This window comes from Mustela nivalis (assembly GCF_964662115.1).
Source record: "Mustela nivalis genome assembly, chromosome: 9".
NCBI classification, from domain to species: domain Eukaryota; kingdom Metazoa; phylum Chordata; class Mammalia; order Carnivora; family Mustelidae; genus Mustela; species Mustela nivalis.
The window spans coordinates 21206936-21221082 of record NC_139028.1 but is presented as its reverse complement, the minus strand read 5'-3'; the positions used below and the strand labels follow the sequence as shown (position 1 = coordinate 21221082).

General features: G+C 54.0%; 1 protein-coding gene across 2 annotated transcripts in view; it reads left to right on the top strand.

Annotated features, from left to right (window-relative positions):
- DSCAML1 (DS cell adhesion molecule like 1) overlaps positions 1-14147 on the top strand; it is a 339394-nt gene that overhangs the window by 271628 nt on the left and 53619 nt on the right. For both annotated transcript variants that reach the window (XM_082683408.1, XM_082683409.1), the window contains exons 12-14: positions 8973-9172; positions 9792-9888; positions 10535-10663. In XM_082683408.1, coding sequence (XP_082539534.1) covers positions 8973-9172; positions 9792-9888; positions 10535-10663 — 426 coding nt within the window. The remainder of the gene's footprint in view (positions 1-8972; positions 9173-9791; positions 9889-10534; positions 10664-14147) is intronic.

Genomic DNA, 14147 nt, shown 5'->3' with positions numbered 1-14147 from the left:
CCCTGTCTGTGGTTCTTCCCCCAGACCACGTGTGAGGATCATCCAGGTCGGGGAGGCTTTTAGGGAAATCCGCCGCCAGCCCCAGCCCCGCCCTGGACCAACTAAATCAGAGCCTCTGGGCATGGGGACCGTGCCCTAAGATTTTTTCTTTTTTAACTTTCCAGGTAATTTGTACGTGTAGCCAGGCCTGAGGACTTCCTCAACCCTCTCCCCCAGACCTCCCACCTAAGAGAGCAGAATAGCCTAACCCCTTGGCCTCCTGGTTTCCAGATCAATCTCCTCCCCGCCGTGTTCACTGAGTTTCTCTTCAGGGACGCTGGGCTCTTCGCGCTCCTCTTCCTGGCTACCTGCGCCCCTGTCCACGGCGCTGTTCTGGCCGGTGTCCCGTTGTGGGTAAAACCATAGGCACCTGGGCTAAGTCCTGCCTCTGCCACTGGCTAGCTGTGTGATCTCGGGCAGTTAACGTCTCTAAGCCTCAGTTTCCCCATCAGCAAAGTGGAAACCAAAACAAGGTTGTTGGGGGATTAAGCAAATTGATGCACGTAGAAGAATGCAGGACAGAGCTGGCCCGCAGGCAGCCCTCAGTCACGGAAAGGCCCGTGAGGACCACAGACTCCTGCCCACAAAGGGAGTGGAGAGGCACCCCATGCTTCCTTTCAGAATGCAACGTTCCTTGCCTTTTCCACATTTGATCCGGCCTCTCCCAACCGCCAGTGGCGTCCCGTCCTATTTCTTCCATGTTCTCCTTCCTGCACATACTGCTTCTCTCCTTTGGGCATTCATCACTGAATCTTCCCTCCCTGGTGACTTGGGGACTTGTCAGAAACACCAGCTGAGCTCCAATCACCAGGCAGAAGAGAGGGAGGGAGACGGAGACAGAAGCAGCCTGACTCACTGCCTCCTAACTGCTGTCCCCAGCACCCTAGCTCCACCTCACCTGGCCTCCTGGCCCCACCACCCCAGCCCCACTCCAGTTTCCAGGCTCCTTCTGCATTCCCCAAGGATTCATCTGCACTACATTATCCCCACCCAGCTCCCCGCTCCTGGGATAAAGCCCAGAGTGGGAGCAAAATCAACCAGGCAGAAGGAGACGTCTGGACCGAAACCAGAGGGAAGGGAGCTCATGACTTGTCAGGGGACCTGGGGCTTGGTCTCCTTCCTGCCACTTACCAGCTGTGTGACCTTAGACAAACCACCTAGCCTCTCTGAGCCTCCACTTCTCACTGGTGATGTTGAGGCTAATAACCCCAGGACAGCTCCTTAACAAGAGTAAAGCTCCTCACAAAGGATGTTCCAGGATTATGTGAACTGCAGGGAACAGATCCCCTGCCCCCGACCAGCTTGGGAAGTGGGACCCTGAGAAAAGCAACTGGGGGAGCAAGGCAGGGGCCGAATAGACCCAGTTGGCAATCCCCACGGCAGCATCTAGGAGCCCCAGGACCAAGCCTGGGGTCGGTCGGAAAGTCTGGGGATGCCAGGGGTGAGCAAGGAAGCAGAGCTGTCTCACGGTGTTTTAAAAATCTATCAGCCTCTCACATCAAATTAAAATGTAAATAGCAGCTGGTCTGGGCAGGACCTCAGGGGTGACAGGAGCCGGCCTGTGAGTAATTTCACAGACGGGAACCGGTTACATCAGATTCTGACAACTGTCTTGTTTCTGAAATTGATTTCCTCTCCCCTCGGCTTGCTGCCCCAGGAGGGTCCTGGAGTGAGGGGAGGGGGTGATTCCGCTCAGCCTGGCGCCTTCCTCCTCTTCGTTGCACCTGCCAAGAAGGCCCCGGCAGAACCAGGAGGAAAAAATCTGAAATTTCTGCGTGGCTGTAAGGCAGGGGCCTTGGTGCCCAAAGGCCCAGCAAGTGTCCTCCCTGCCCTGGAGTGAGTCTAAGCGTGGACCCAAGCAGGGGGACCCAGGGCATGGGTGGGGAACAGGAGAGATTGGTGTCCTGCACTTGGGAGCTTTCCCACAGATATGCTGAGTCTTCCGTAGAGAGGCTTCTGTCCTGCGGAGTCTCCCAGCCAGGGACGAGGGTACAAGGACCCTGCAGTAGATGACATGCACCATACCAGGGAGCCTGTTCAGTGCCCAGAGGAGGGACAACTGCACTGACATGGGGGTATCAGGGAGTCATCTGTGACCTCTACCAGGCTTGCCCCAATTTGGTCATGCATAGTGCCAGGCCCTATACCGGGTGCTGGGGCTGTAAGGCTTTGAATGAGACTGGTCCGGTCCACACAGGACTTCCTCCAGGACCCCAGGGAAATGGCCCACCCCCTCCACCTAAAGGGGCCATATTGGAAGGAGCTCTGTATTAGAGGCGGCTGGTCGACATGGGTCTCCCTGATGCCTCTAGGTCCAGCCCCTCTCTGTTCCCGGGTCCCCAGAGACTCTCCCCCTACCCTCACCCCTCTTTGTAAAAAGAAATTGGGTTTTCCTGGCTGTTAATTGAATTACACTGCAGGAAAGCAGAGAAATTGTATCTCATTAAAGCCTCCTGTGTCCTATTGGAGCACCATGTTGCCTATGTGGCTGCTATTAGCATTTGTCACAGAGGACTCAGCCCTGTGCCTACAATCCCTCCCCTCCTCCCCTGCTGAGCCCCTAAAGCAGCCATCCCTGACGCCCGCCCTGGGAGCGCCCTGCTGGGGCTGCCCACCACAGAGAAGCCCCAGCTCTTTGGTGACAGCCAAATTCCATTTTCCAAAGCCAGAGATTCCATGCATGCACAGCAGATAGACTGCAAGAGGTGTCCATCCCCCATGACCACAGTAGCAGGGGCTTAGAGAGGGGAAAACTGTCTTCTGGAAGCCTCCGTCTCTTTACTTGAAAAATGGGGATAATAAGACTTCTCATGGTTGTTGCTGAGGGGGGATCATTGAGCAATAAGCCAAGAAGCAAAGCATCCCACTTATTGCCAGCTCCATCATGGGCATCACAGGCCAAGGGAGGCCATGGAGCTTAGTCAGGACACAGGCTTTGGAGCCAGGAACATGAGCAGGAGCTACTTCACATGAATTGATTCAGTTAATTCCCTAGAATATTGTCAGCACATGGTACATGGTAAGTTCGCAGTCAAAGGTAAACATAAAAAAGTGTGTGTGTGTGTGTGTGTGTGTGTGTGTGTGTGTGTGTGTGTAGAGGAAGGGCGCCCTTACTAATGCCTGGCTATGGGGAGATGTGCCTGAGCAACCGTGTCAGGATATTGACATGCAACTGACAGTTGCATCATGTTCCGTGTCTGTGACACCATGTGTGAGTCCATGGTAGAGGTCAGAGTACAGGCAGTTACAGCAACCGTGTTTGTGACTTTAGGGTGTGTTTTTATCACTGCTGTGTGTGTGTGTGTGTGTGTGTGTGTCTTTCTTTGCTCCTGCGAGTAGGTGACCAGATATGAATATCTCTCTAGGGAATTCTTGGGGTGGGGGGCGGTGGTTTTAATCCAGGAAGTCCTCTGGTGCTATGAAGCCTTGGTGCTATGACGCCTTGGTGCTATGACGATTCAGGTTCAGGTTCAGTTGTGTTTATGACTGTGATTCAGTGGAGCACAGAGACCTTGTGAACCAGAGCAAGAAGCAAAGAGGAGGCAGAGGGAAGAGGAGAGCAGGTGGGGTGGGGCAGTGGCCGCCCTGGACCCCCGTCTCTGTCTTGATAAGCCCATCTCTACAGTAGCCGAGAGGGCTGGGGCCCCCAGGTTGTGGGCACAGGAGGGCACTGTGGCTCTTAGAGGCCAGGGACAGGGCAGGGGAAGGGGCACAGGGATAGAGTTCTCTTTTCCGGTGTTGGCAGGGAGACCGGGTAGGGCAGAGAGAAAAGAGGAGGCAGGTTCTCTGCTTCTTGCCTAGGACAGGGTTCAAGATCCTATATGCGAAGAGACGAGTATGCTGATTCACAGAACTGCCTCCCAAAATAGCCAGATTCCCAGACCATCTTTCCCATCTCTCCAGAGACCCAGACACCCCCAGGGCCAAAGTCCTCCAATCCTGTAGCGACCTCCTCTACAGTGCCTGAGACTGCCTACCTCTGGTGCAGGAGCTCACTGCCTCCCACCACAGCCCTCTCCCTAAACAGCAAAAACTACCCGCAGAGTCCTTCTCCACCAAAGAGAAGGCTGGTCCTTCCCCCTTTATCAAAGAACTCTGGTGTCTTGTCCCCCATCCCACTCCCTGCCTGGGCACCCACATGCCCGGTTTTCAGCCACGCTTCAAACGGCACAGCGTGAAATGTGCCCATCTTCCTGGTCACGCTTCAGCTCATTAATGTCCTCTGCCAAGTGGAGTGCCCAGATCCAGCCCTCACAAGTCCCCTGGGGCTTGTGCTTATGACACTAAAGAAGTGGGAACTGGTTCTCCCAGCCTTGCCTTGCCTTACCTTCCTCCCCCACCCAGGTTACAGCTCTGTGTGGTAAGCACCATCTTCTCCCATCAGACCGCCTCTCCCATGCCCTGCTGCTTACTAGCAGTGGGACCCCTGAGTGGATTGCTTCCCTGTTTGCCCTCAGTTTCTTCATTTGTAAAATAAAGAATAGATGCCCCATACCTATGCTATGCGACAGAAACAAAACATGAGCCATGTAGGTAATCTGAACACTTTTCATTGTCGCATGTTTGAAAAGTAAAAAGAAACGGCTGAGATTCATTGTAATAGCGCACAGTTGACCTTGAACAACACGGGGGTGGGGGAGGGGTGCCAACCCCCCAAAGCCGTAAAAAAAATCCAAATATAACTTTTGGCTCCCTAACAACTAATAGCCTAGTGTGGACCAGAAGGCTGACCGATAACATTAGCAGTTGATTAACAAGTATTTTGTATGTTGTGTGTGTTCTCAACTGTATCCTTACACTAAAGTCAGCTAGAGAAAATAAAATGTTACTAGGAAAATCATAAGGAAGAGAAAATACATTTGCAGTGCTATATACTGTACCTAATTTTTAAAATCCGCATTAAGTGGACCCATGCAGTTCAAATCCATGGTATTGAAGGATCAATAGTATTTTATTTAACTCAATGTATCTAAAATATTAACATGTAGCCAACATAAAATTATCAGTGATACATTTTACGTTATTTCCTTCCTGTGTGTTTAAGGCCTGTGTGTGGCTACAGCACTTCTCAGTTCTAGAGGCTATATTTCAAGCGCCGGGTAGCCTATGCAACTCATAACTGCAACATTGAACATTATCTGGGCTCCGCAATTCTGGGCTCCATGAGTCCGTGGACTAGCCCGGCAAGTTGCATCTGAAGGAAGGCATGTGTTTATTTGGTGCTTTTCTTGGACCAGGAGGGCAGGAGAGCCCTGGGGTTTCTCGAGCAGCTGCTATACGGCAGCCACGCTACATATATAGACCCTATTTGCCCCCATAACAGCTCTACAGGGAAGATGTCCTATGAACCTGAGGTTCACAGAACTTGATTCTACTCTGCTGAAGGCTGCACAGCTGGTGAAGACACAAGTAGAACCCATGCCTACCTGGCCCCCAATCCCTTCATGTTGGTTGGGAGCCACAGAAGCAGTTTCCTCTTAGATGGGCTCCCCTGAACATGTTCTGAGCTTTGAGGATGTGAGGACAGCATTGGATTGTGTTGCATGGTGCTCACTGCAGTAACAGTGGGGAAGGGAAACCCACCCCAGGCCCCAAGTGTGGTTGTTACTCAGAGCTGAAAGACCAAGTGGGATCTCTGGAGTCCCCCTTATCTCTGGTTGCCCCCATGTCTGTCTCTTTGAACAAACATGATTGGGAAGACTTCCGGAGGTGGGACTGACATGTACAGATGCACAGGTTGTGCACTGCTCAAAGGTGCCTACCTAAGGGGCAAGTGGAGTCTGAAACCCGTTCCTACTGCATTGGCCAAACTATGGCTCTTGACTCTAGATTGCACCCAGCCAGAGGGGTGTCTTTATCATTCACACATGTGCCCTGCACAGGCTAGCACAACCCTTCCTAGAGAGCAGAAGAGGAATGTGTCGCAAGTTTCTTGCTCTGGTATGGAGACTTGAAGTCCTTCTTCCAGAGAAAGACTCTTCCTTTCTCTCTTCTTCCTCAGGCCTCTGACCTCTGACACTTGACCCTGCTCCCACCCCACGCCCACACGTGCACACACACACACACACACACACACACAAACACTCCTCTGCATGGACATCCCCCAACTCCTCCATGGTCTCAGCAACATCTCAGAAGCCAAACTCCTCTTCCCCAGGAAGGTCTCAGGGCTTGGCCCACCCAGGAGTCCCCGGCCTCCATCTCTGACCATTCACAGCCCCCATGCCCCTGCCCCCACTCCCCTGCATTTCAGTCCTCCAGAACATAAATGGAGGCATCTGCAATGCAAGTCCTGACGTGTTGATGTAAAATCTTACTCTATATTCTACCCAGGTTTATACGAGTGAATTATGCAAATCTTTGATGGAAAATATTCCTCCACACATCCTTGAAAGTGTAAAACCTTAGTCAATAATTCATACTTGGATGTCTCTGACTGCAGGCTTTTTCTTCATTATAACTTGCACCTCGTTATTTGTCTTTCGTGTTTTATTGTATATCCTGGTGTAATGCTGTGCATTATAAAATTTATCTGCTTCATTATTTGATGAGCCGGGGCCAAGGATTGGCTGAGAGGCTGGTGCAGGGGCCGGAGGGCCAGGGCTGCCCTTGGCGTCAAGTTCCGTATGACAGCAGGCCGACAAGATGGCTGGCTGCACAGTGTGACTTCAGGCACGCCAGACACCGCCCTGCATCCTCCACACCTGCTCCAGATGTGTCCTCGCCCGGCATCGGGCGTCTCAGGACACATCGTTATGGCCTCATGGCATCTTCGTCTGCAGGAGTCAGGTGACCCAGGAGAGTTTACCGGGAAGAACTCTGTCTGAGTAGGTCCTTAAAGCTGGAGGGGAGAGAAATCCTGAGAGCACTGGGAGGGAAAGAAAGGGTTAGCCACTGAAGCAGAGCAAGACACGGTGCCCCCGAGGGGAGCCAGGGGCTGTCTGCACAGAGGAAACGGGAAGCTTTCTTGCACAGTTGCCCAAGCAGGCCGATGGTGATGGGGTCTGGGCGCTGGGTCTCTGCTCTGCAGAATTCAATGTAAGGAGAGGTCCTCTACCCACCGTGGATGGGGGCAGGAAGGTGGAATGGTGTCTGATTCTTACAGTCCGACAGTCAAGCACAGCACAGCCCAGCGTGTGGGCTCCAGGTTGGCTAACAGGCCCTCCTGCGAGGTCAGAGCCACTGGATACTCTGAGAGGCAGGTTTTCCCAGGAAGGTAGTGCGGAAAAGGCAAGGGCAAGGACAGTCTTCCAGGTGCATCAGACCCCTCGCCTCTCTGAGGTCTGCCTCTGCTGAAGCAGGTCTCACTGGTTAGGGTATACCCTTCCTTCCCCACAGATGCCCCGCTGTGTCTGGCATGCGTTTCCCCAGCCTCATACTTACCCTTCTGTGCGGGAATTGCTAGACTTGTCTGTTCTCACCGCTACTGTGAAACTTCTTGAGATTTGATGTGTCCTATTCACTCAGAACACAACACAAGGCCTGGCCCGTAATAAGTCCCCCCCAAATGCTTGTAAAACGGCTGGATGGTGCCTTCCCAGATAGTCCTCAGTCACAGTCATCTCTCCTAATACCTCTGTGCGGCACTCTTCAGATCTTCCTCCTTTTCATGTTGCTCACACAAGTGTCTCGCTCCCCTTCCCTTCTCCTCCTCCTGCCTCTCCTCCCAGGCAGGGACCCTGTCTCACATCATGTGTGTCCCCCCGCAAGCCTGGCACAGTGCCATGGAATGGCTTAGGCGACCGATGCATATTTGTTGAACCGAGTGGAGGAGAATGGGGGCGGGGTTTCACAGGCAGCCAAGATCGTCATCTTTCCCTCTGCCCCTCTGCTGCTGGCCAAGGTGCTCAGACGAGGGTCAAGATCTAGATGCTTCTTTTCAGGGCAGAAGGGGGGGTCTCCTGATGGCCAGCTGGGGCCTTGGTTCCTTCATGATGATTTTCGCAGGTCAGCAGCGAGGGGTGGTGGTGGGGAGGGTCACAGACTGGTTAGCACTGCTGGAGGGACCTTGATCACAGAGATGCTCGCCAGGCTTTTCGGTTGCGTTTTGTTTGGAAGAACAGGGGAGTTTCTCAGCGGTTCAAAAAGAGCCAACCAGCTGAGCCAGAGCCATGGAGAGAGCCTGAGCCGTGAACACAAAGCAGAGGCCACCGCGTTGTAGAGCAGGGCTCCTAACCCGGGGCCCAGGGACCGCCCCCAAAGAAAGTCCATGAACCTGATTCTAGGAGTCCATGATTTCGGGTCAGAAAAGAGAGCACACCTTTTCTTCCACCACCTTATAACTGAGATGTAGTATTTCCTTCCGTTTTGAATATAAACAACAAAGCCCAGCAGGAGCAGTACCCGGGGCAGTACCACAGATGTTTCCACACCGCAGTTCTAGCTTGTGGGTCCCCAGACACCCTCCCTGCTCATGGCTGTTCCAGCCTTGTGCTACTGTAACCAGCGCTAGATCGCCTTGATAAAGAGTCGTAAACTATATATATATTGATCACAGACCTATGCCCCTGGGGCAAATAATACATTATACGTTAATTAAAAAATTAAAATACAGATATAAATATGGGATATACTATATAAAAAGTTTGCTTTTGAAGGTTTTTAATATTTGTATCACCATACTTGAATATATTTGGTTCCTTTGTAATTCTATGTATGTTGTGCATTTTAAAGCATTCTGGAGAGGGGTCCACAGAATAGGAGAATCCCTGGTGAAGAGAGAAGCCACTCTAGTCACAAGTGGAAGGGGGAAAGGGAGACAGGGGAGTGGGGCTTCCTATAGCATGGCCCCACAATTTTGAGACCTTGTCCCTGGGGCTGAGGCGCTCCGTGGGGAGGGGCCGCGGGGGCGGGGCCTCTGCACCGGGCACATGCCCCTCCCCCAGCCCGGCCTTCCCCTTACTGGGGCCTCCTGCACCTCCTCCCCTTCCCAGTCCCAGCCATGATCACCTCCCACCCCAACACCACCATCGCCATCAAGGGTCACCCGAAGGAGCTCAACTGCACGGCGCGGGGTGAGCGGCCCATCATCATCCGCTGGGAGAAGGGGGACACGGTCATCGACCCCGACCGAGTCATGCGGTACGCCATCGCCACCAAGGACAACGGCGACGAGGTTGTCTCCACGCTGAAGGTGAGCGACCGTCCCCCCGTCTTGGGGGACCCCAAATCTCAGAACGTGGGGCTCCCACAGTTTTACATCTGTATCTAATGGAAGTAAATGGGGATCTGGGACCCGTCCCCCAACCCCAAAAGACACCTTCCCCTTTCCTGTCTGTTCAGGAACCTCTGCCTTAGAACCGCCCTATGTCTCCTTCCTGACAACTCCACACCCATTAAATGTGTGGAGCCCTCAGCCCTTCTCCCTTTTCTGGAACCCCTGGTCTCCGTCCTCCGCTCCTCCCTCCCTCTGGGACTCCTCAGTGCCTCCCCTTGTCTTGGGACCCTTGGCCATTCCCTCCTTCTTGAAACCCTTCAGCGCCCTTTCGCCTCCCTCCTGGGACCCCTCAGCTCTTTTCTTTCTTCCTCCTGGACCCCCTCAGCCCCCTCATGCCTGGACTCTTCCAGCCTCCATCCTTGGAACTTTCTGGGAAGAGGAGCCCTTGACAAAGCCCCTATGGGTCCCCCTCCCAGAAGAAGGGGCCTTGCTGATCCCCTCGAGAGTGGGCCCGCTCCAGCAGACAAGTTCTAAAACACTCTCCCCATTTCCTCCCTCTCTCCCCATCCTCCTGCCCCTGCTGGCCACCTCCCAGCTCAAGCCAGCTGACCGTGGGGACTCTGTGTTCTTCAGCTGCCATGCCATCAACTCATATGGGGAGGACCGGGGCTTGATCCAACTCACTGTGCAAGGTACCCTCACCTGCCCTACCATTCCTAACCCCTTCCCCGGGGAGCCAGGTGCCCACTGCTAACTCCACCTCAAGATCAGGGGCATCACCCACACCGTGGAGGAGGATGACGGGAAATGGCCCCTGGGAAGGGCCTTCCTCCACTCTTCCTTCTGGCCAGAGTTGGGGCAATACGGGCCCTTCCAGGCACACTTTAGACAGCAAGGTTTACTCTGGCACCCATCACTATAGATCACATTGCTGCTTCCAGAACTGGAGGCATCTGGGTTTGTGGGCACAGACCCTGGAGAAAGTGAGAGAAGGGAAAGTCAAGCTGGGGAAAGTTGGGAGCCCTTCATGGAGGACGAACAGGCCATCAGGTCAGAGGAAGTCCCTACAGGAGGGCCTGTCCCCCCGCCCCCCAGGCCAAGGAAGAGAGGGTAACAAAGAAGGAAACCAAGCGTGGCCCCTTCTCGGGCTCTGAACCCCACTGCTGGGCCTCCCAGTCCCCCCTTGTCCAGAGCCCAGGGTTCAGGACTCCTGGCTAGAGCACGGTTGTCACCAGTCCCCAGGAATACAGCTGAACCCTGGTCATCTCTACAGATAGGCAGGGGCCAAGCTCTCTGCTGCCATCCTCACTTCTGCTCCTTTCATCTGCCACTCCCCAGAGCCCCCTGACCCCCCTGAGCTGGAGATCCGAGAGGTAAAGGCTCGGAGCATGAACCTGCGCTGGACCCAGCGGTTTGATGGAAACAGCATCATCACGGGCTTTGACATCGAATACAAGAACAAATCAGGTAGGGTGAAGCCTCTGCCTTCCACGGCCCTTGTGCCCTGGCCCTGACTTTTCCCTTCTGGTGGGACAGTACCTGAGCCAAGGTGGCTAGCTAAGGCAAAGACACCAGCACCACCAGTGTATGAACTCCTGTGGCTTGTAAGAGAGGGGATCTGGTTGGGCTAAGAATTCTGTGAGAGGGGCAGATGGACCTGCAGGTGATGGGAAGGGAGGGTCAGCCCCTTCTTTCCAGAACTATCCCTGGACCAAGATCCACAAGGTGGTCTGACTTAAAGCATGAAAAGTCCCAGAGCTAAGGGGCTATGGGCTGTGTCTGTGGGGTCAGAGACTTCATGGGTCTGGCCAGGTCATCTGGGAACTCCTGGTTTGGGATGATGGGGACGTGTGGGGGTCAGAGAGCTGGTTCTTGCTGGTCCCTGGGGGACGGAAAAGCCTGGATCTAAGTTTTGCCATCTTGGTAGCCCTTCAGAGTCTTCCCCGGGACCCTCACTAGCCCCCATGAGGTTGCCTGCAATTGTGACGCCCTGTGGAGCAGGTCTCCAGGGAAATGGGGGCTCCATGGTCAGGTGGCAGGAATGGAAAGGAGGGGGCCTCAGAGGGGACAAGAGCCCTGGAGGGGACCAAGCCACAGAAGAGCTATAGAGGTTCATGTTTGCGTCTGTGTGACTGTCTCCGGAAGCTCTATGAGAATGGGTCACAGGGGTTCCCCCTGAGAGAGCATCTGGGGACCCTGATGTGTGAGTGAGGGGAAAACCCACTCCTCGCTCTGGATGCTTTTATATCTTTGAATTCACATAAGCCTATATAAGCTTTTCAAAACAACTTAGAAATCAAATTCCAAAAAGGAGTCTGGAGCACTCAGCACCCCCAAGCCCCCTTCTGCCACCAACTCCAGCTCATTTTCCAGGTCTTAGGGTAGATCCAAGATTCTGTCTCTCCCAAGGCCTTCCAGACCCTTCCTCTGGTCCTTAGCACGGCACGTGGCCAGTGGCTGGCTGGGTGTCCTCTCCTCTGGAGGTACCAAGTCCCGGTCCCTGCTATCTTCCCAGCACCTGGTGCACGGCCCACCCCATGATAGGCATTCAGGAGAGGGCAGCTGAGCGAGTCCCAGTGAGACCTGGCAAAGCAGACCCCTTGAGAAGCAGCTCTGTCCAGGTCCCTGGGTCAGTCACCTCTGATACGTGGTTCTACAGGGTTCTACAAGGTTCTACATCTCTGATAAAGGTTTCTACAGCTACCTTCAGAAGTGTAGGGTCTAGCTGGGGAGGAAAGTTGGGTGGCAGCCAGCCAGCCAGGAGTCCACCCTGAGTGCAGTGGAGTGGCGAAAGGAGGGGCTGCCATTCACAGGGACATCAGGGAAGCATATCTTGTCCCTGTAGATGCCACATTGAGAGCTAGGACTTGGGGACTGAGAGGTGATGGGTCTGGATTCACGGAAAGGGGAAGGGCCGAGCCCAAGTGGGGCTCTGCAGGGAGCTGTCCTGTCTAGCAGAGGCTCCTGGATACGATTCAGAGGGCTAGGTTGGGAGGCGGCCTCTGGGCTGAGCTTTTACCTTATTGGGGAAGGTCACTGAGAGTTCCCAGAGAGAGAACTGGGTACCGTGGTGCCCTGGAAAGATCGAACTGGCATCCGTGGAAGAATGGGTATTTGGAAAGTGAGATGGGGCAGAGACACAGGGCCCAGAGGGGAGAGGAGGCTGACTGTGTCCATCTCACATCTCACAGCTTCCTGAGGCTGGCCCGGGAGCTACACAGGAAGGGGTGGGTCTGTAGGCCCACGTCCCCATGTGTCAGTGGGCACTCTATCTCCCTGCAGCTTGCTGTGGCTGGTGGGGCTCTGCTCCGTTATTGTCGGAGGCGAGAGCGATGCCTGGGTTGTCACTCGCACCTCTGCTCCTCTGCTCCCTGTAACTGCCTCCCTGCCCTCCTCCCCTGTGCTGCTCCAAGCCCACTCGCCCCCATGGACCACACTCGAATGTGTGCAGACCTTTCCTGGGGCACCACAGAGCCAGGCAAAGCTGAGAACCTCACACATCTGGAGAGGCAGGCAGGACAGACGCTATTTTCACAGCCCATCCGTGTCTTCCCCAGCCTCCTCTGGCTCTCCTGCAATGAACAACTACCATACTTGCTCCCAGAGCTTGGGGGTACCAGGATGGGTAGGCAGAGTGGAGGGAGGGGTAATGAAGACCCTTCCTTTATTAAGGTCTTTGCATCTGTAAAAACAAATAATAAATCACGGGATCAAGAGCACAGAGCCACTGGCGGGTCCTTTCCCCAGTCTTTGGGTTGAAGTACTCCAGACCATCCCACCCCAGTGGGCATCTGTTCCCTATCCTGGTGGGCACTGAGGAAACGGAGTTCTAGGGGAGCTGCAGGGAGCCATGCCTGGCGCCAGGCAGAAGCCATGAACACAGCGCAACTTCCTCGTCTGCAGGGCGGGAGCGGTGGTGCCGATCCTGCGGGACTGTTTTGAGGATTAAAGAGAAAACATCCAGCCCAGGGCTATAGCAGACCTTTCATAAATGTGAGGTCCTCACTCCCGTCGAACTCCCACACCTCATATGGCAATTTCTAGTCCTGTGGGGCTTGCAGGCTGAGACAGATGTCTGTCAGTCAGCAACATGGACTGAGCGCCACCAGTTTTCTTGCAGAATCATGCAGCCGCCATGTGGTCGGGGGAGAAAAAGAAGTAGGAGGCAGAGTGTTGCCTTTGGAGCTTCTAGAGCATTTGGAATGAGAACGTCCACACGCGTGCGCACACACACACGCCTTCAGAACCATTACAAAGCACTGTCTGATCAGTTGCAACCCACCACAGACTATATTACGTGATCAATGAAAAACACAACTCAGGGAACAGATGGGTGACTCAAAGGAAGGAGGGGGTTGGGCATGTGTGCACACACGTGTGCGTGTCTGTGTGTGTGTCTCTCTGTGTGTGTGTATGTGTAAAGAGATCTTCTTCCACATGTGGAGTAGTAGAACAATAACAATTCTCAAAGCAGAAGACTTGGGTTGACCCAGTGTCGGAGCTGTGTGATCGTCAGCAAGCCACTTTGGGCATCTCTTTATCTATCAAATGGGGCTAATATCATGTCATTCTCAGGGTGGTTGTCAGGGTTAAGGGAGAGTGAGGACTTACGTGGAAGTGCTTAGCACAGAGCCTGGCACATTCCTAACTCTTCACGGGTGCCCATCCCGTGCCTCTCTTCTCCCTCCCCTCTCTCTTCCTCCTGCCCCGAACCACACCCATGCTGGGTCCAGACCAGCTGCTCCCGACCCCCTTCCTTGCCACAGTTTTGTCTTTGCCAGATTTTCTGCTGTGTTGCTCGTCGTGCTAATTTTCCAAGGGAAATTACCAAGTCTGCCCTTTCTAAACCATCCCGCTCACGCTGACTTCTCCTGGCCCCAGGCAGCAGAGTAATAATACATGAATGCTGAATGATAAATAGCACCGTCCACACAAATCTATCAGATGGTGC